The sequence below is a fragment of the Typopeltis vanoorti genome, chromosome 4 (assembly GCF_054136105.1).
Source record: "Typopeltis vanoorti isolate ZY-2024b chromosome 4, IOZ_Tvanoo_1.0, whole genome shotgun sequence".
Classification (NCBI taxonomy): domain Eukaryota; kingdom Metazoa; phylum Arthropoda; class Arachnida; order Uropygi; family Thelyphonidae; genus Typopeltis; species Typopeltis vanoorti.
In genome coordinates this window covers 96055379-96079348 of record NC_143552.1, presented here as the reverse complement: position 1 = coordinate 96079348, position 23970 = coordinate 96055379, and the positions used below count along the sequence as shown (strand labels likewise).

General features: G+C 35.3%; 1 protein-coding gene across 1 annotated transcript in view; it reads right to left on the bottom strand.

Annotated features, from left to right (window-relative positions):
- Positions 1–13240: 13240 nt before the first annotated feature.
- Positions 13241–23970, bottom strand: part of LOC150107513 (uncharacterized) — a 67679-nt gene continuing 56949 nt past the window's right edge. The window contains exon 5 of the mRNA XM_090392119.1: positions 13241–13884. Coding sequence (XP_090248245.1) covers positions 13241–13884 — 644 coding nt within the window. The remainder of the gene's footprint in view (positions 13885–23970) is intronic.

The following is a 23970-nucleotide window of genomic DNA, read 5'->3' as shown; positions in this document are numbered from 1 at the left end:
GACGGGCCCTCTACACCCGTCTGAGAACTTTTATCTCAGATTAAGATTGGAAAGGCTAAGGTGTTCTTTTTGTTCCTAACAAGATCTCGATATTTATCACCAAAAGTTACTGTCGCTCTTGCAACTTGGTTTAGTGGTAATTATGTCCAATGGAACTAAGGTTATGATGTGTGTGTGTGTGTGTGTGTGTGTGTGTGTGTGTGTGTGTGTGTGTGTGTGTGTGTGTGTGTGTGTGTGTGTGTGTGTGTGTGTGTGTGTGTGTGTGTGTGTGTGTGTGTGTGTTCTATGACCGGTATGCCGGAAACCACTCGTAAGAACCTTACCAATGGCACCTGTTAATTTGGTTTTAATCCCTCCCTCAACTGTTTGCCTCTCAGAGGGGATTTGAAACCCAGCCCTTGTTCTTTCTAACTGAAGGACAAATGTTGTGTCGTGTGTGAGACTGTTTTATAGAGTTTTTCGTAATAAAATCACAAAAGGATATGTGATCATAATCACATATTTTCTTAAGTGTCGTCAAACACTCTTAGCACATTACAAAACTTAAATAAATAAAAACTTGCCGTTTATTGGAATAAAAAAATCAATCGATGACCTTTTTCACACATATGCGTATTTTTAAATATCTCTTAGCTTATTAAATGCAAACTAACACGACAGGCTTTGTTTATGTGCTATGAATGTTGTTAATGTTTAACATTTGTTTTCAGTAAAATATATTTCTTTGTCGAAGAGAACGTTTTCAGAAGAGCACTATAAAATAAACGGCGATAATATGACGTAGATTATTAGTATACATGCGTGATCAAAAACAGTTTCCGAACAAATATATTAGTGGAGATAGATTCTGTTAGTTTTATCACGTGGGGAGCGAATAATGCCTATTTTTGTGCCGAGTGGTAATAAGATGTGGCGTACAAGCATCGTCCGGTGTTTATCTGCTTCCTATACATTGAGAAACCGAGTGCTTTCCGCTCGGATACTTCTGGTAAAAAAAAAGAGTCTTATTTTTCTTGATCACCTGACTGTCAACGAGGTTGACGTAAAATTCTGTTGACTGATGTTCTATTGTAACCATTCCTACCAAAAAATGGTTACAATAGAACATCAGTCAACAGAATTTTACGTCAACCTCGTTGACAGTCAGGTGATCAAGAAAAATAAGACGGATAGTGACTGTCACCTATATACAACCGGTCACAGATAAAATATCAAGGATACTATGTCTAGAATATACAAAGGCTGGATTTTCTTCTCCATCTACCTCTCAGAAAACCTGATGTCTACAAGTGCACATGTATCTGCGGTTTACATTACACCGGACGGACGGGCAGGTGAAGAGAAATACAACAAGCTGCACTCGTCAAAGGACATAGAGAGAATGAATTGAAGCACAAAACAGGACTGGTAGCAGATACAATGGAAACCAAACATCAAGTATTCTGGTAACAAACTAAAATGCTCCACATAGATTAGTTTTTTTTTTTTGTCAAGATCGTTCAAGAAAGCAGCTGAAATGATTAAACATCTACAACAGTGAAACAAAAACGACAGATTTCATATCAAGTCTGGTCTTCTCTAATTTACGAGTTATCGCAATTTTTTCTTTGTACCTTATAGTGTATGGAATCCAATTTACAATGACTGTCTAAAACGTTTCTAATAATTTTGAATGGGTTTTACAAAAGAAATTATTCAAACTACTAATCCTCAGTCAAATTAACAATTTCTTAATAATGTACTACAGCCAAAAGTTCGTTTTATGGAATGAATTTTACTGATGGCAAATTGGACATCATGCTCGACATGAAGAGATTTTATGTTAAGTGTATAATAATGTACAGCGTCACAAAATGGTGTTCAGATGAGACATCCCTTCATAGTGCGTACCTCATGATTTAAAATAATTAAACTCGATATGTATATTTCGAGTTTAATTTTCAAGTATATTTTGATTTATTGACATATGCAAGCTATACTATATTCTGTACAAATATTTGCACACTAGAGAGAGAGAGAGAGAGAGATGAATATACGACAAGTGATCATAAATTTCATGGAAGATTGCAGGTGATATTACTTAGTTAGTATTAAGCTCCACCCTCCCATAGGCGTAGTTAAAGTAGAGTCTGCTAGGTTATTTAAATTTCTATTTCTATTGAATAAAATCGAATATTAATTGTATTTGCTTCGAATTTTCACAGGAACCATTCATATGTTAAAACGTGCTTTGGGAGAGGAACCATTGAGCAGAAAACACAAGTATATGATTGATGTTTCAAGATGAAAAGTGTAGTGGTATTTGTTGATGATGATGATGATGGCCAAGTGCATCGAGAGGAAACCATAATTTGTGATGAACCATAACTGTGTCCTCTTTCCATTATGGAAGGAAATCTTTTATCATATCGCGAAAGTCGGGAGATGTTAATACAATGTAGAGATTCATAAACACAAACTTTTCATCTAGCATGAAATAAAACAAATAAATCATCCAGAAATGGCACTGTAACTAGCATCTATTTGTAAATCTTAAAACAAAAGATTGATCATTAGATGCAGAATTAGTGAATAAATAAAGTAATTCCTGTAATGTCTTTTATTCCCAAAAGTAGTAGGAAGCGAGTTTTAGCTCCTGTTAACTAGATATTTGGAAATCAGTGGGTAGTATTGTAGCACTCCACTCTTAGCCTCACTGATATCTGAGTCCAAAGCTATCGATGATTTCATAGACATTATTGGAAAGCAGAAGACTGCTGCCATTTGGATGTCCCAAATTCTTATAAAAAAAAATAAACCAACTAATGCCTTTTATTCCCTTATATGGAGTAGGCGAGGTCTTTTAACTCTATATTGCTTTTGGAGGGGGAAGTTCAATCTCCACCGGTAGCCAATGAGAGATAGCTGGCCGATGTCTATTACTAATTACAAGGGGAAACCGAGAGACGGGCAAACAAGTGCTGCCATCTTTGGTACCTAGCCCTAACAGAATATATTACTGTCTGAATAATGTGAGTTCTAGGGTAGATTTTCTTGAGTTTACTGGACGAAAAACCTGAGTTTCTGGGAGAAAAAAAAACCGCTTGCCCGTGCCAGAGATCGAGTAACTTGGGAACCTGTCGAAGATAGGCTTAGAAACAGTTCCTCCAGTTGGCGATTATTCTCATAGATGTTTATAATTCTCTCAAATAGTGGAAACTCTACTGCCGATGCTTTAAGTTAAGGAATTAAAATCCTAGTTTTCAGAAACTGAAAATCTTGCTTGCCTGTGCCAATAAACTCGAAAACCAGTGAAAAAAGTTGGAAAAATTAATCCTGGAATCAACCATATAAGGTTCTCTTCCAAAATCCCATAACCTATAGTGCTATGGAACTGAAGGATTCATTTGATGTGATTATTATTATTATTATTATTATTATTATTATTATTATTATTATTATTATTATTACTGGTACTCCATGAAGTTAAACTTATTGTGGGAGCCCCACACCAACAAATATTCACACAACACGTATCGTATCTTGCGTTAAAATTATCCGCTGTCAAATCACTCCCAAATTTCTCTGACAATCCATTCGAATCATTCACAACTCTCCAAGCAGCGAATTTACCCCCCCCCCACACACACACACATACACCCTTACACAACCTCCAGGACTGGCCCTAGTTCACGTCTCTACTCGTCACGTACCGAAAAATCTCTTTTGTGTCAATCTTGTAGAATCCATTTAGTAACGTAAAACTCTCTATCGTATCCTCTTTCCGCCTGTTAACCAGACTCCCCCCCCTAGTCTATTTTAATAGGAGGATGGCACACAGAACTGTCATTAGCTTGGTCACTCTTCTCTGAATCATCCTCTGCATCACTTCCTGAACTCCAAGAATTTTCAAGTGACAAAATGTGAGCACAGCAGTCAAGATGCAGCCAAATCATACCCCTTGCAAAGAGCTATAATAACCTCAATATCTTTACTTTTCAGTTTATTCTTGAACATCTAAGTGATCCCATGAGCTAATTTGCTAACTTTTGCATTATGCCCTCTGAACTTCAACTCCATTCACCATAACACAATATCGCGTATATTCGTCAATTTTCTGCAGTCAATCACCATTAATGTAATAAACAGCATGTAATCTCCTCATCGAAACGTGCATAGCCTTTATTTTTCAACATTAAATTGACATTCGTTATCCTTCGCGCACACTGTCAATCTATTTAAAATCATATTGCAAATTGTCTTCATCACTTTTATAAACTATTGCCCTGCCCAGATTAGAATCATCACCAAAACAACTGAATGTACCCCTTAAATCATTCCCTATATCATTAACATACAAACCGAACAGAAGTAGCCCCATTACAGAAACTTTAACACTTCACTAGCTACTCAAGTTCTCTTAGAATCCACCACCCGAGCATATAAACCTTTTGATTTCTGTCAGTCAGCAACTTCCTATCCATGTCACCAGCTTCATATTCGTTCCTATATGCTCAAATTTATGCAATAGTTTCCCATGAGATACTTCGTCAAATGCCTGTGCAAAGTCCAGCAGTACCAGTAGGTAGTCATATCCAATTCCGCTGTCACTCTCTTATAAAATACCAGCAAATTACTAAGGTATGACCTACCTTTTACAAAGCCATGGTGTCCATCCCATCTTATTCCTATCCAGCCATTCCTAAATTCCCCCCCAAACCAACTTTTCAATACCTTACCACCACTTCTGAAATACTAATCGCTATAATTGGTTTAAGTTGGCTACATCCATAAAAGTTGAAATAAAGTAATATAGTTCCATTGCATAACGCTGGCATGTTACTCTCTATCCACTCTCTTTGGAATCTTGCAGGAGCTGAGATTTAGATTAAACGATTTTGTCACTCATGACTATTCTTTTTAACATTCACATAACACACGAGTCGACATGTGCCATCCAATCCCACTGCTGTTGCATTTGCATTAGTATTTTGCAATATGACGAATACCTCTAGTTCATGTACCTCCATTCTCGCATCACAATTTCCAAATCTCCACTATCACAAAGTGATTACTCAGTGACTCAACCATTTTCTCTGCTTCGTCACTTTACTACCATCAGCATTAATTAAGGCCATCCTTTCATGATCGTTCTGTCTCTTACTCGCCACATAGCGATTTAGCCTTCCTTTCCATATTAGTTATTGTTCTTACCCGCACTCGGTATTGCTAAATGATCTCACAGATAATTTTTATATTCTTCCAGAATGTTTTTTTTGGTTCATCTTTATATCACTGCTCCTCTATTTAATCCCTACTTGATTTTATCGCCCTGACTTAGGTATGCAGTCCGATACTATTTTCATACAATCCTTAATCACATCCTGTGCATTACTCACATAATCATCAGCTTTGTAGTTCTACATAAACCCCATCTTAACCGAGAAATCTACACATTTAGCAACCTTCAGAACAAGACTACATGATCACTTTTCCTGATTTGGGCAAGGTGGCCACTGTAGTTATTGATACTTCTTCTGATACTATTACGACAACCAAAACTCCCAAACTCCTGGTAGCCTCCATTATATGTTTTTCGAGCGGTAATTATCCCATAGTAGCTGTTTAAATTCCATTTCCATTCTGCTGTGTTCCCTTTCTTCTTTTCATTCTATGTCACAATAGTTGAATTCGCCCTTGATTATTACACGATCCGCACTCATTTCGCTAATGTGCCAATATTCATGGCTTCCACATGTTTTAGAGTACTTTCTTAAGTATGCCGATAATGTTTGACCAAGTCAAGGTGACCAAAAAACTCATCTCGTTTATTTCTGATGAATCTGACATTCGTATACATGAATTCTGCAACACCACATGGGTCTCCAATTACCCTTGTATGATGTAATTACTTAACCATTCAGATTCTACACCTGTGAAAGTACATTCATTATGATGCGTAATCATTTCTGAGCATGCACGCACACGCACGCATGCACGGGCACACACACACACACAAATTTGTTCCAGAATACCTGAACGTACACTCGACTGAATTCCCCTAACACCTCCACATTACCTTCTACGGTCCTACCAATCACGAGTTTCTACGCGCTAACATTATTACTTCTCTAGAGAACACTCTTATACTTTTTGCTGGACAGTTTCCAACAATAACCTCAGATCCTTCTTTACACGATTCACACTATCTTTCAGGTCATTAGTACCAACCATTACTATCATCGTGTATATTGCTCTTAAATAAAAATAAAATTTCTCCCTCTTTCAGGTGGGATTTAGAAGAACAGAAATAAAAACGAACCACGTGTTTACCTCCATATCCGTGGATAAAAAATAAGAACGCAGTAAAGTATCATATACTTTTATTGATCTACAGAAAGTCATTTGACCTATTTGGACATATGACATAAGCCATATGACATAGCCCTCCTTTCTTATTCCTTCTGTCCTTCCTAAATATAGCTGCTTTAATATTTATACGTACGAGTAAGTCGGCATACTTAGAAAAAATTAAACGCGGAAACTAGAGAAGTGAAGTGAAATAAATTTATTAGCCGTAAAATTTTCGCCTCGACATCTTGAGTACGTTGAAAATTGAACACAATTTTAACTTACAATAAAAGAATCATTTTCAAATATCGCCGCTGTAGTGTTAACAGAAAAACAAAAGGTCAGTAAAATTCCCAATTATATAAAAATTAAAGAAATAAATGATTAAAAATAAAATTACTATAATATAATAATAAGGAATTTGCATAAACATTATGTAATTATATTTTCCATAACGGGGATAACCGAAGGCCATCACATTTGTTAAAGTTCAGTTTTTTGTAGAAAGGTCTCACAAATCCCATGCTCCTTTGGTTTGTCTTACTTTGGAAAATCTGGCAGATCTGCAGTTATCGGTAGTGAGGAACATAATCTGTATTTATCTCGAATAAACACAGAATTTTTTGGAAGAAAACTCTTTTGGAAGAAGCTTTTACAGAGAAGTAGATTCCTTACAGAGCGCCTATATAAAGAGGTTTGTGAGATGTTTCTACACCAACTGAATTCAAACAGATCTGATGGTCTTCAATTATCCTCTTTATGAGATATATTATTACACCATTTATGCAAATTCTTGATTATTATATTACTGTAATTTCAGTTTTTATTATTATTATTTTTAAATTAAGTTATTTAAGTTTTATATATAATTGGGAATTTTACTGAATTTTACGTTGTTATCCTATTAACACTATAGTCGCACTTTTTTGAAAATGATTCTTTAAATGGAATTTAATATTTAAGGTATAATACTGAAGATTCCTGCGATACATAGGCAAAAATTTTGCAGATAATCATACGTTCCAGTTTCCATTTTGTTTTCATGAAAACACAATATCCCTTACATTCTATCCCATTAACTGGATCATCCCCTGTCAAGGATATCTTGAAGTATACGGATAACTTTTAGTCAAGTCAAGCTGACCAATGCCAAAAATTTCCTCCCTTATTTCTGATTTTTCTGTCATTCGTATTCATAAATTTCAACATGCTTTTTTGGACCCGCAACAACCGTATATTATGTAACTAATACCCATTCAGATTCGAAACCCTTAAAACTACATCCAATATTGCATAATCTTTCTGAATTCACAGGGATGGTTGAACCCACACTTTACGGAATTCCCCCTAACACCTCCTTTATTCACGGCTACTGTCCTCCCTCGCAATAACTCATTTTTTCTCGGTAACGCATAAAGTTCAAGTGATATCTCCGATTTTTTAAACAATGTATTAATTTTTATTAGCTTTTGTCATTAATTACAGTTAAATACAATGGCGTTTACATTAAACTATCTTGTGTAAGAATTTAGCAGTTTTGGACATCCTCTTCTGTTAGGTCTTGAAGGAACCGTCCATCAGTGCATTGAAAGTGCATAATGGAAACTGGTAATAGTTGCTTATTTCGCACTATCCATTCATACTGGGATCCACAGCAGTTAAACGGATTATCTGAGAGATATAATAGACAGACAATGATTATTTAATGATCATTTAGATAAAAGTAATTAATTTGCATACACTGAAATTATCAAGTATAGAAGCAAGGCGAGAAACACGACTTTAAAAAAAAATTAAAAAAAAAATATATATATATATATAGTATTATATTATGTTTAAGATGTAAAACTTATAACTTACTCGCGACATTTATAAACAGTCTTTGACGTAATAGGCTTTCCATAAAGGCATCCGCAGAAAGAAAAGTAAGTCTGTTGTTTTCTAGATCCACATATAACCAACTTCCTTCAAATGCGGTTGGAGAAATGGTAGATATCCGGTTCGAAGTTAAGATTAACTAAAATAATAAAAACTAACATCAGTGTACAATATTTACTATACTTTTAGTTCAATAATTTCGGTCAAAATGTAACAGTTGATTTGAAGAGATTCCTTCTTTTTTTGTGTGTGTATTTGTGCTAGTATTAGGTAAATTGTTCATATCCATCATGCTGAGAGTGCATTGTACAAACTGGTTTAAAGTTGCAATCTTGCGAAAACGTGCCGGTATCACAGAGTTTAAAAAGAACATGATGTTGAGATTCCGGTTTCCTGTCTCTCCATCTAGGATCTGTTTACGTTGATGCCATACATCAACGAAAAGACGAAAACACTTCCCACGGAGAAAACCTCTGAAGTAGTGGGATCCAACGTTTTCCCGTTAAAAAAAATTCCCATATCTTGTTACATGAAAAAGAAATTTTCTATTTTTCATGGTATTTTTTAATCTTTAGGCTACACATAAAAATGCAAATTCCTAACACTTTTATGTGCAGAAAATATACGTCAGTAATTTTGTTTTGAGATTTTATTAACATTATAAAAATATGACTTGTGCTTTTTTTAAAATACTTAAATTAAAAAAAAAACGAACTTACTTTTTGCTTTTAAATACTCAGCTTAGAAAAATTTATAGCCTGAAAAGGTTCACAGTTTTTCAGTATTTAGGTGAATAAATAATGATACACCTAAAATTAAAAATACTAGAATTAAGTACAAAACACAATACCCTTTACTAAACAAAACGTAACATTTAAAGATTGATTCTGGATATTTTTACGCATAGAACATAGATAAAAGGAACAGACTCCACGACACCAACACGTGGCCTCGTAACAATTATCTCACATATTCGTTGGAACGAGCGACACAGTCGTTTAAATTTCTTTGTTTCCACTTATTTTAGCATGAAATGTATACGTTTTTTTTTTTGAAATAATCAAATTGATTCCGGGCGATGATGTGCTGCACTCACGAAGGAACGAAGATGGCGCACTGAGGTCCAGAAACGAAGAACCCGCAAGCCGCCCTTTTTTTTTTTTTTTTTCATCATCGGTCATTATTGTGAAAGCGAATGTTGATATATCTGTATCACGTGAAGAAACGATGGGCAGGTCTGGCGAGTCGCTATTGGTGCTGCACCAGGCTAATGTATCAGGTTGCTTTGTGGTAGAAACAACACAAGTGGATTGTTTTCTGGTGCATTTATCAATACGTTGGCGATGATACCATGATAAAGGGTAGGTTTGGTAGTCAGTATCACCATCCTTCTTGCGTATTAACCAACTCATGGCTAATATCACATCATCTAATGGTTCGTAGTAGTCCACATTTACTCTATCGTGTTATCTGAATTCATTCGGATATTTTTGAGATTTTTCTAGAACGCACTGCACACTGCGAAACGTAGCCAGTGAAAACTGTTCCATTCGTATTTTTTTATGTTCAGCCCATACACTAGAGGTTGATTCGGTACTATAGGTTTACATTTGATTTAAAAGTCTCTATATTATATTGCTTGGGAAACACATCGAGGGAAGACAGTCCCTCAATACAACAGTAGCGCGGATAAAGGAAGAGGAAAAGAAATTTGTTCTATGAGTTTCATGTGAAGGGATGTTGGGCAGCAGCTGCAAGTGTTCCAATGGACTTAATACTGAGTCCGGGGAATTACTGATGCTATTTCAGATGAATTTGTCATGGAAATATTTATAGAATACACATATTGCAGAAAACAAACGCCTATGCGAAAGTGGGTGGAGTGAGTTAGTAAGAGATGGGTTATTAATCAATCTAATTGCTCACCTTTGTATTGAGTCCAGCATTTTGAGGGAGCTCTTATGGGCTCCAACCCCAAATGTGAGTGCAGTAGTCGAATCATGTGTGTATGATTCGACTACTGCACACTATGGAATCATGTGTGTATGATGGTGGATGGAATCATCCACCATCATGGAATCATCCACCATCACACGTAGTGTGCATCCAGACAGAATTCATGAATTGTGTAATGCCTTGCAGGTATCATAGCTGATTCATACGAGTCATAAGCAGACTTCTTGTCAACATTAACACCTAGGGATAGTGTTTCCCAAAGTGTGGTAAGCATACCCCCAGGGATACTGGTACCACAAAATCTACAGACGTTTTTTTTTTTTTTTTTTTTAAAGTCTCTCTCTCTCTCTCTCTCTCTTGGCATGTATCGACAAGTTTCCGTTAGCGTCTCGTATGTTGATGACACAATCGTATTCCAACCGCTCGAACTATTTGCATTTAAACTTTAATTAAAATTATAAAAATTATGAAAAGTACAATATAATTCAGCTAAGGCTTTTTAGTGCCTTATAGGGAGTAGACCAGGCCATTGCAGCTCAATTTGTATCTTGAACAGTAACGGCTCTCAATAATTGCTTCACTACTGGTGCTTGCATATACTAAGGCTTTCTCCGTTTTTGAATCTAAAAACGTCTTCTTGTAGTGGATCCCACTTACAGCTCAAAACAAAAAAATATAGAACCAGATTTTACCAAAGTAAATTCTTCCCAACTTAACCAGTTTCATTTGCTTCACTGAAGTTTTTTTATTTACCTGAAACTTTAAATTTCATAATGTTTGTTTATATATAATAATTCAAAATAAAAAAAAAACGTTACAAGTTTGTATTTTATTACGCGAATGTTAAGAAATAGATACATTTATAATTATTTTTGCATGAATGAAATATTAATTTCAGGCAAACATTCAGTGCGACGTTCACTCAGTACATGCAACGATTGTAGCAAAATTGGGTCATTCGCAATAAACCATATCTTTGTATCTTGAACAGTAACGGCTCTCAATAATTGCTTCACTACTGGTGCTTGCATATACTAAGGCTTTCTCCGTTTTTGAATCTAAAAACGTCTTCTTGTAGTGGATCCCACTTACAGCTCAAAACAAAAAAATATAGAACCAGATTTTACCAAAGTAAATTCTTCCCAACTTAACCAGTTTCATTTGCTTCACTGAAGTTTTTTTATTTACCTGAAACTTTAAATTTCATAATGTTTGTTTATATATAATAATTCAAAATAAAAAAAAAAACGTTACAAGTTTGTATTTTATTACGCGAATGTTAAGAAATAGATACATTTATAATTATTTTTGCATGAATGAAATATTAATTTCAGGCAAACATTCAGTGCGACGTTCACTCAGTACATGCAACGATTGTAGCAAAATTGGGTCATTCGCAATAAACAGGATACTAATGTCACTAAACTAATGTTTCTAAGGTCAGTAAACGACGGTCAGATAATCTGCGCAAAGGAATGTGAGAAGACAGAGGTGAAAACTGTTGCATTTCCTTCCTCATCATACATCAGTGGAATACCAATAGCAACCTTTCTAGCCAAGGTGTGTGCATTCAAGTGTGTGCAAAAAAAGTAAAAAAAAAAGTTATATTCGGCTTCGAGATATTAGTACAGACTTTACACCCTGATTGGAACAAGCAGAAAAAAAATTGTGTTAGGTTTAGACCAATCACAATTCCTCAACTTTCTTGAATCCACAAAAATAAAATCATCTGCTGGCTAACTTTCATTCACTATCCAGATCGAAAAATACGAAGCACACTTTTACTCTTAGCCTCTCATTCCATCTGGCTCTGTCCTCTAGAACAGCGCTTCCCAAACTGTGGGCCTTAGGTTTTGTTGAGGGGGGGGGCCGTGAAATAATGAAAACAAATTTAAAATCTTTTAAGACTAAGTAGATTTTTTTATCTTAATTCTTTTCTTAATTTATCTTAAAAAATCTCAAAATAAACGTATTTAATATTTTTTATATTTTAATGGAAAAAAAAATCACACATTGGTGTTGGTTCAAAAATTTTGCTTCCTGCGTATTTCGGCGCTTAATGAATATTAGTAAATATGCTTATTCATATAAGTTTCATTTCAAAGCAGAAATCTAAGAATTGCAGTTTCAAATATTTCACCTGATATTGACTGTTTGTGTAGCAGTATTGAAACACATCTATCACATTAAATTGTTATTAAACTTCTTTTATGTTTTTAATTCTTTCTTTATTACTGATCGTTTTACATTTCATGTGCTTGTACTGCCAATGTACAATAACAATATATCTATCTATATAAAAATATGAGATAATGTGGCATGTCAAATGTATATGGAAGATGCTAAAAATGTAATATTTGCATTTGATTTTTGCAATATTCGCTGTGTATGTTTTGTATTGAATTTAAATACAATAAATATTATAATGATATATGTATGCATTACGATTTTTTTCGAGGGGGTGGCGTGAAATATTTTAGTTTTTCCAAAGGGGGCCCCGGCATCCAGAAGTTTGGGAAGCACTGCTCTAGAACATTGCTATTCACAAGAACTACAATACTCAGCTGTTCAATATCCTTCTTTCTACTTAATCAGCTGTCCACACATGGTATTGGTGTAGTACAGGTTTTACAGCTCTTCATGCGATGGAGCTTGGATTGAAAAATAAAATGTAAGCTTACTAGTATGCCTTTAGAACATATATCAGATACAGAACCTTTCGGAAGAGTTGAAATTTGAGGGCAAAACAAACAGGTTCAACGGGTACTCCGTTAACGAATTTGTCAAAATGTACCAATTGTATAAAAATTTAGTCGAAACGTCTTGTCCTCCTCAGAAAAATGTCATCTAAAATCCAAAGGTATGCCAATAGTGTTTTGCATTTTGGAAAACACTTAACAGTTCAGTATAATTTTTGCAGTGTTCAATATTCAACTTTGCAATAGATAAAAGGATCATCTTGAATCAGTTGATCCCTTTATCTATTGTAATGAATTGATGAAGTCGGAAGCAATAATCATCATCAAATAATTTAAAATATATTAACAGTGATGATGTTTAGGTAAGAATGATGTTACTATTGTAAGATACTTACACTCGTTTGGATGGACCCTTCCATAGAAAAAGAATTTGGCCCTAAAGTTGTAAGTAGATTATTGGACAAATTCAAATACTGCAGATCCATGAGACCTTTGAATGCGTAAGGTTGAATTTCAACAATGCGGTTGTAACTTAACGTCATCGAGAGTAGTCCTTCCTGATGACCAAACGCGTAAGATGGCACTGAAGATAATCTGTTTCTGTCCAGATTGAGATCTAATAATTGCTTCATGCTGCTAAAATCACTAAACGGGAATGAGGTGATTTGATTACTTTCCAAACTTAATTTTATTAAACGATCTTCAGATCCTTTGAAAGCTCCAGTTTCAACATTGTTGATGGAGTTGAATTCGATAAATATATTCCGGATCTTGACATTCGAAAACATTCCCGAAGGAAGTGAAGTAACATTCGTTCTTTGGATCCAAAGTCCTCGAATACTGCCATAAGGAAATGGAGTTTGAAATGCTTTCCGTATTTGGTCAGCGTTTGTAGCTTTCATACAGTTCACTCCTTCTGCATCACAAGTACACGGTTTTATTAAACTCGGATCTGGACAGACATTCTTTGATTCTGACGGAATTACCAGATGAAGAATGCAAATCAATAGTAATACGATAACTGTGGAATAAAAATAAGCATAAATGAAAATTAAGTTTAGAATGAAACATACAACTACGAATAACATGCAGAGATAAATAACATAGAGAGAGAGAGAATGAAATTGCTAAATTACTTGAACCTATAAAGCTTAAACTAGAGGCCCACGATTTAAGTCCCTTATTCCCAAATTTCTTTTTAATGAGAAAAATAATACTGGCATCTGAAATACACACACACACACACACACACACACACACACACACACACACACACACACACACACACACACACACACACACACACACACACACACCTAAAATCATTTGTAATGCAAAAAATAGCATAACAATAAAATTTTTGTGGCGATCATATATACTGTATATATAATTATACATTATATTATATATTAATTATATATTGTATAAATTATAAAAATTAGATATTATTATATTATATATAATAAATTATATCTAACTACCAGATCGTAATTGTAGTAGGTAATAACGACTTAACTAGTGATCAGTTCAGTATGAGAAAGGACATAAAAGGGTTGTCGGAAGATGCGAGAGTGAAGAGTGAGAAAGTGAAAATAGTAAGTATATTAACGCAATATGATAAAAATGAAATAAGCATAAGAACTATGATGGCAAGCGATTCAATGGATAGGCTATGTAGAAGGAATGGGTGCAAATTATTTTTATGTGTGGAGTGAGTTTCAGGGAAGATTAGATTTGTATAAACAGGAAGGCCTACATCTCAAAGCGTTTGGTATCAGGAGTCTAGAAAAACTAATAATTGGTATGATACCTAACACAGAGAGTCAGGGAAACTAAATTATAAAGGGAGGAATGGTAAGAATACGAGTGTAAGAGAGAGAATGTTATATAATTGTGCTAATGACGGGAATGGGCATTATCTTGGAAATTATTACCAGGAGAGAACGACTTTGAGTTTGTGTTCATCCATTTCGGACCCATCAAACGTGGGCAAAGATGCTTACATGTATAAAGTAGTAGAAAAGAATAGAGATCTGCAAGTTGTCTAACTGTTTCATGCAGACTACAGATATCAGTATACAAAAACATTTAGGTAGATTATTATGTCTATACACAAATGCTAGGAGTATCAGAAACAAAGGGGTAGAGTTTGTTGCCTTGGTCATGTTCGGGCCTCAGATTGAAGGCATTAGTGAGGCCTGGCTATCAGAATCAGACATGCTAATGGTATCGAGTGTAAAGAATACAGTATTTTTAGGAAGGATAGAGAGGACAGGAGAGAAGGGGATGTGTTGCTAATGATATCGGATGACTTGAATCCAGTAGGTGTTAAGAACTATAATTTTAGTACTAGTAACAGTATTTCATGTGACAGTGAATTTGAAGCCATCTAGTGTGAGATGGAAACTAAGACGATCAATTACATAGTGGGAGTGTTGTTAAAGACATAGTGGATCGGTTTCTAGTGATTAATAAATGCATTACCAAATAAAGACGATCGGCACGAAAAGGGTAATCATAATGGGAGACTTTAATTATCCAAATATTGATTGGGTAGCAGTAAAATCTCATCAGAAGAATGAAACTAAATTTATTTAGCTGTTGTAAGACAACTTCCTCAAGCAGCATGTGACAGAAGTAACTGGAGGTCAAAAATTTTTAGATTTGATTATAGTGTCAGAGAGTGTTTCAATTCAACGTAACTATTCTGCCTCCGGTTGGTGACAGTGATCATGCGATACTCACTTGGGAAGTGATTAAGTTTATGAATGTTCCATTCAGAAAAGGTTACATGCTGAACTACAAATAGGGAATCATGTCCAACTGATGAGTTTGTGTGCTTAGTTCAGAGGAATGGGATCCGTTGCTGGATGGGAAGAACATCAACAGTGCAAGGGAAGCATTTAAAAATACTTAAATGATGCAATATGTGTATCCCGAGAGAGAGAGAGAGATCGAAGAATAAATAGGGTAGGAGTCAAATGGATATGTAGTCTTATTAAGCAAGAGATTCATAAAAAACTGATGATGTGAAAGGAATACCGTGTGCGTAAGGATGATGTCCGTTATGAAAATTATAACAGCGAGCCAGAAGATTCAAAACTGTTATACGCAAAGCTAAGTTTGAGTATGAAAAGAAACTGGCTCTGCAAGCTAAAGATCTCACCAGAATTATATTAATATGCTGCAAGTAAAAGAAAGAATGAATATGATAGAATAACTCTTCTGAATGTAGATGTGTTAGGGTAACAGACTCAGAAGAGGTTGTTCAACTGTCCATTTTGCCAAATGCTGTCAGCCTGGGGTAAGCAACATTGACTTCACTGCTACCTCTTCTGAATAACCTCAGGTGCATGAAGAGGAGGTATTGGAACTGTTGCACAAACCGAATAAGAATTCAGCAATTGTGGACTGATGGGATAACAGCACAAGTGCTAAAAGAGGGTTCAGCCGAACTGGCTGTTTTATTTACCAGGCCATATCAGATCAGAGAGGATTTCGTGTGAACAGAAAGAATGTATGACAATCGCATTGCACAAAACATCACATTGTGGTGCAAAGATTGATGTATCCAACTATCGACCAATCAGTATCTAAGGAGTTGTGGTGCAGATTTTTGAAAAACTGGTTAGGGATCGCATTCTGAAATGTATTGACAGTAATCTCTACTTTACAATAAGCAGCATGGGTTTAGTAAGGAAATGTTATGTCTCAGAACTTGCTCACATTCTATAATAATATTACCACTGAGTTAGACAAGGGGAATGTATACACCATGATACTTTTGGATTTTGCTAAGGCTTTTGACAGAATACAGCATGGCAGAATGCTGCATAAATTGGAGAATATTGGATTATAAACCACTGGCATGGATAAGAGGATATCTGACTGACAGATATCAAAACGTGGTATATATGGGGGGGGGGGAGTCGCAAGATTCAAGGTAGCTAGTGGTGGTGTACCACAAGGATCAATGCTTGATCCACTGCTATTCAGTCTATTATATTCATGATATATTAATATATAATGTATATTAATGATATTGGGAAGGATTTGACAGGCACATCCAGCTATTTGCTGCTGCTGCTGCTGCTACTGCTGATGATGATGATGATGCAAGGGTAATCAGGAATGTTGCTGATATGCAGTACTTGTAGGAGGATTTGAATAGGCTGGAAATGAGGCATAGGAAAATGGCTGTCAGTTCAATGTCAGTAAATGTAAATTCATGCACTTTGGCGTGAATAAATATCCAATGTCGTATTATACTGGTGGGATATCCTAGAAGAAACAGATCAAGCTCGGGATCTTAGAGTGTTAGTAGATAGCAAGTTGAAGTTCAGAACCATGTAGCAATGATTGCAGATACAATTCAAAAGATTGCAATGCTGAAACGAACTTTCACATGTAAAGATAAGGATGTCATTTTGCGTCTTTATTTTCGGTAAAGAATGACTTTTTATACATTTTGTTTATTGATAAGCTTCGTATTGTGGTACAAAATGTTGAACAATCATATGTATAACCTAAGAGCAAACAGCTCTTCCAGGTTACGATATGCATTAAGTTACAAAAAGTTCTGTAATGCATTGCATTTTCATTATAGACACATGTATATTCATATAATATACATATTAAATATTATTATAATATAATAACATAATAAAATCGCAGGAGACATGCTCGTATGTACAGGGAAAGTTGCATAACATTACTTAGGAACAAAATAAAACAAAGTAGTTAAATAATATTTAAATTTTTACGTTTCACACATGAGACTGGATCTTTAAATACAAATATGCTAAAAAAACAATCATATATATAATTATTTTGAGCAGAACTTCCTCATTTCTGTGGGAAAATAAATACTCTTTGATTACAGTTTTGTATTTGTTTGGGTTAGTTTCATTTCTTATTGTTAAAAGTAGTGTGTTAACACTTAAGTGATACGGTATGAGAATGTGTTCCGAAAGTTCGAAGAATAAATAGAGTAGGAGTCAAATGGATGTGTAATCTTATTAATCAAGAAATTCGTAAGAAAAGGACGATGTGGAAGGAATACCGTTTGCATAAGGATGACGTCCGTTATGAACGTTATAAGCAGCAGGCTAGAATAGTCACAACTGTTGTACGAAAAGCAAAGTCTGAGTATGAAAAGAAACTGCAAAGACTAACCAGAAGAATTCTATCGATATGCTACAAGTAAAAGAAAGAATGAATATGAAAGAATAATTCTTATAAATCCAGATGGCGTGAGTATTACAGATACAGAAGAGGTTGTTCAGTTAATGAGTGCCCATTTTGTTAATAGCAATCAACTTGGTGAACGCAATTGAGCTCACTCTCTTCACTAAATGAATAAACGCAGGTATATGAGGGTGAGGTATTAGAGCTGTTTCACAAATTGAATAAGAATTCAGCAGTAGGGACTGATGGAATATCAGCACGTGTGCTAAAAGGTGTTCAGATGAACTGGCCATTCCTTTGAACAGGCTGTTTAATATGAGTCTCAGAATCTCTGATTCCGCAGGAATGGAAGGAATGTACGGTAATTCCATTGCACAAGGGTGGTGCAAAGACCGATATATCCATCTCTCGACCAATTAGTATCTCAGGGGCGGTGGTGAAGATTTTGGAAAAATTGGTTAGGGTTCGCATTCAGAAATGGGTTGACAGTGAATCTCTACTTTGCAATGAACAACAATGTCATGTCTTAGCAACTTGCTTACATTCTATAATAATGTTACTATTGAACAAGACGAGGGAGAATGGATACACCATGATACTTTTGGATTTTGCTAAGGCTTTTGACAGAATACAGCATGGTAGTCTGTTGCATAAATTGGAGAAAATTGGTTTGGGTTATAGAATATTAGCATGGATAAGAGGATGACTGACTGACGGATATCAAAAAGTGGTATACTGGGGGATCTGAGTCTGTACGGTTTAAGGTAACACGGAGTGTGCCACAAGGATCAGTGCTTGGCCCACTGTTATTCAATCTGTACATTAATGATATTGGGATGGATTTGACAAGCGACATACAGCTATTTGCTGATGATGATGCAAAGATAGGTAGGGTAATCAGGAATGTTGATTACCCTACCTATTCTGCAGTACATGCAGAATGATTTGAATAGGTTGGAATTTTGGGCATGTGAAAATGGGTGTCAGTTCAATGTTACTAAATATAAAGTCATTCACTTCTTCGGCATGATTAGATATCCAATGTCATATTATATTGGTGGGATTAGACTAGAAGAAGCTGATGAGGCTAGGGATCTCGGAGTGCTAATAGATAGGAAGTTGAAGTTTAGGGACAATGTGACAAAGATTGCAAATACAACTCAAATGATAATTGCGATGTTGAAACGAACGTTCACATGTAAAGATAAGGATGTTATTTTGCCTCTTTACAAGGCCTTGATAAGACCTCACTTGGACTATTCTGCGCAGGTCTAGTCTCCTGGATTCCGTTGTGATTCTGACACATTGGAGAGAATACAAAGGAGAGTGTTAAAATGATATCAGCATTGTGGAATACTGATTATGAAGACAGATTGAGAATTTGTAGACTGCAGACACTAGAAAACAGGAGAAAGAGGAGTGATATAAATGAGACTTACAAACTTCTGAAAGGTTAATATCAGATTTCAATTGATGGAAGTTTTCAATTTATGGAGGGTTGGGAAAGGACGAGAGGGTATCCTTGGAAGCTGAGAATGAATGCTGCCAAGAAGGGTGTGAGGTCTAGATTTTTCTCTCAGAGGGTGGTGCATGATTGGGTTGGATTGCCATTGGATGTTGTGAGTGCAAGCAGTGTGAATGAATTCAAGAATAAGTATGATAGCTTGTGCGCGTAGTATTTGGCCTCCCTCGATGAGTCCCCGAATTCCAGGAGGTCTCTCTGAATAATAATAATAATAATAATAATAATAATAATAATAATAAGTTTGCGTATTGCTTCTTTATTTGCTTTAGGAACTATATATTTAATGCCCTTATGTCTACTAAGGAAAGCATCTTGTTTAATATTTACGTATTCGTTGTCGTGTTTTATGAATAATAGTATCTTATAGGCGTAATAAATATCTAAGGGGTAGTATGTTTAGTATGATGTATTTATTACACATTGCAGTATCCTTATATTTGTTTCTAGTTAAGATTTGAATTACTTTATTCTGAGTCGAGACTAAAGGTTTCAGCGTAGTGCGATAGGTTCCTCCACACTTAATATACCATATTATAGTGTGCTTTGAATCCAGGCTTTAAATTTAAGGATCTGTTTAGGTAGTAAAGTCTGTTTAACATAATCCTTACTTTATTTACGACATCGGTTATATGCGGTTTCCAGCTTAAATTGCAATCAATTTTTAATGCCAAGTAAGTTCTTACACTGACTTTTCCTATTTCCTCGCAGTTGAAATTTGAATTTGTTCTACAATTCCAATCATACAAAATTAATTGTGCAGTGACGTTCAATTTGCCTGTTGTATTTCGCAAGTTAAAATTTACATATTTGGTTTTTGAGACATTCACACTGAGTTTGTTTGACTGGAACCAATTTGTTACTTTTAAAAGATCAGCATTCACGATGGTTTGCATTTGTTCTGGTCTGTAGGGAAAATTAGTACTGTATGATCTGCAAAAGTATTTATTTTACTGTTTAGTTTAAGATTTCAGAAGTCATTGATATAAATATTAAATAAAACTGGTCCTAAGACAGGTCCTTATGGTACATCGCAGTCTACTGTTTTGGGGCTGTTATAGCTGTTTATGGGAGTGCAATTCTGAGGAGTGGTTTTAGCATTTTTCAGAATGCTTTCACTGACCGTGGCAAAGTGATTATTGAATTCTTCAGCTAGTCTTCTGTCTCCATTTTCTCTATTCCTATCGATTTTTTAAGTATATGGAAGGTTTGTTTGTGTGTATATCTTTGCCGATTAATATATTCACAAACTTCCTTTGTTTTCTGGGTTTTCCTTGGCATTTTAGGAAGAATTCATTTCTTTAGTATTCCTTTTTACTTTCTTTTAATTCATGGTGTATTAGATTTCTAAAGTGTGTTCATAATATTGATTGCGCTGATATTTGTTAAACTTTTTATACACTTTATCTCTAATTGTATGTAGTGTCCGATTTACTGTCCAGGGCTTTCGTTCTTTTATTCTGTCTATTATTTTAATTTTAATTGAGTCTTGTATTTTATTGTTTAATATTGCAATAAATTTATGATACGAGGTATCAATATTTGTTTCTATCGTTATCTCTTCCCAGGAGACAGTGCTTAAGTTACGTTTCAATACCCTGGAGTCAATTGTTGTGTACGGGATGTTTTCGGTTGTACTATCTTTGTGCTGTACTTGCAAATGCACTTTAATACCGATTGAAAAGTGATCCGCGAGAGTTTGGCGCAGAACTAAAGATTGGATTTTGTTTCCGCTTAACGTTCTCACGAATGCATGATCTAGGCAAGTTCTACCGCCATTGAATTCTCTCGTGGGGACATTAATATATTGTTTGAATCCATGCATGGCAAGTAGATCTAGATAATCTTGAGAGGATCCGCTATTCCTCAGCAAGTCAATATTCGTATCCCCAATTATGAGAACATTGTCACTTCTGATCTCATCTAGACTACACTCGAGTTCTTGTATAACGTTGGTGTAACTCTGTGTAACAATGCGACCTATATACAGCCATTATGTACACGTATATTATGATGTTCTAAATGTAAATTGACATTTTCAGCTGTTTTCATTTTTATGTTAGTAATGTTATTAACAGATATGGAATTTCGGATAAAGATAATTACTCCTCGAGATTTGTTATAATTTCTACATTGATAATAATTTTTAAAACCGCTTAAATGGTACAAATCAATTTCTTCGTCTTTAACCCAGATTTCTGTTAATATCAGAACATCTAGCCGATAGTTTAAATTGTCTAGTAGTAATTCAATGTGCTCTAATTTATATCTGAATACTTCTTATATTTATATGCAAAATAAAATTTTCAAGGTACTTACAGTGTCTGAGGATAAAAAGTTTCTTAATTCTCTTTACAATGCCTTTCTAAGAACTCACTTGGACTATTGTGCTCAGGTCTGGTCTCCTGGTTTCTGTTGTAATTCTGATACAGTGGGGAGTGTGCAAAGGTGAGTGTTAAAAATGATATCAGGATTGTTGAATAATGATTATGAAGAAAGATTGAAAATTTGTATAGACTGCAGACACTAGCAAACCGGAGAAAGAAGGGTGATACAATTAAGACTTACAAACTTCTGAAAGGGTCACACAAAATTTCAGTCAATGCAATTTTTCATTTTATTAAGGGTGGGGAAAGGACAAGAAGTCATCTTTAGAAGCTGAGAAAGAATTCCGCTAAAATGAGGTGAGGGCTAGAGTTTTCTCTAAGCGGGTGGTGCGTGATTGGAATGGATTGCCATTGGATGTTGTGAGTTAAAGCAGTGTGCATGAATTCAAGAATAAATATGATAGCCGGTGCGTGTAGTATGTGGCCTCTCTCGGTGAGTCCCTGACTCCCAGGAGGTCTCACTGAATAATAATAATAATAATAATAATAATAATAAACCCATGGATGGCCAATTTCTTCGAAACAGAAAAAAATTTGACGTGAAGAAGAACTGGCAATGGCTGCAATATGGATACATTAAAAAAGAAACAGAAGGATTTATTCTAGCAGCTGAAGAATAGGTATTACAAACTAATGCAATAAAAGCAAAAAATTTTGAACATCAATAATAATAGCAAATGCAGATTATGCGATCAGAAAGATGAGACTGCAGAACATCTAATCAGTGCCTGCAGCAAAATAGCTCAAACTGACTATAAATACCGCCAAGATCAAGTGGCCAAAATAATTCATTGGCATGTATACAAAAAATATGGCTTTCCTACTTCTGATAACTGGCGGCAGCATAAAATAGAGATAGTATTGGAAAACGAAACAGCAAAAATTCTCTGGGACTTTCGAATACAAACTGATCGGCATTTGAAACACAATAGACCTGACATTGCAATTATCGCACATCGACAGGCTTGGATTATTGATATCGCAGTACCCCCAGTGATAACAACATTAACAACAAAGAACTGGAAAAAATTACTAAATATCGAGATCTGGCAAATTGAATTTGGCAGGCTGTGGCTTAAACACACCAAAGTCATCCCAATAGTTATCGGTGCAACTTAAAAGAAGCTATCCAGATATTTTCATCAATTAAACATCAACGAAGTGACCCCATATGACCTATAAAAAACAGCATTATTTGGAACAGTCCCATATTTTACGACGCTACCTGACAGACTATTCTTAGATTCTTGGGTAGAATCTGAATTGTTCTCTATCGCTAGTCAATTTTATTTAAATGATATCTTGTTTTGACTGCGTATCAATTATATGAATAATGAAATATGAATTATATGAATGCTTTCGAATTTATCTTGAGAAGATGAGGAATTCTATCAAAACTCATTAAACATGTGCAGACATAAACAAGTTATGTTCCTGTTCCTTTAGGTTTGGTAGAATGCTGATATATACGATGGTTCAAATGAAACCAAACATCATCTTTCTGTCTCTTCATTCAGTAATCATCGAAGGAGGGATTGAGACAGCATTCCCATGTCTTCCCCCCTCATAGTAGTGTTACCCTATGGTACATTGCTGGTGCTTCAGACAAAAGAAGCCCCAGAGATGAATCACGAGTAACATGAAGCTAATATCACAAACAAGGTGTCCAAAAGTACCAAGCCTCCTGGACCACTTAGCAACTATGATAAATATAAAACTTAAAAAGCTCCATGCTGGGTCGATCGTCGCCCGGAATAACAAGGATCGCGTTGCTTGTTTGGGGTGGAGGACAAGATTCGAAAAATAAGTTACAGTTCCCTAAACAACACTCTCTCAAGATATGTTCCTTAAACATAGAAGGACTATCTAAATCCAAAGCCGAAGTCATCGGGAAAATAGCCAAAGACAAAACAATTGACTTCTCGGCTCTCCAGGAAACACATGTGCCTGACACAGCCCTCAATAGACTAAAGATCTCAGGTCTAATTCTGGTGTCTTATAACTGCCATCC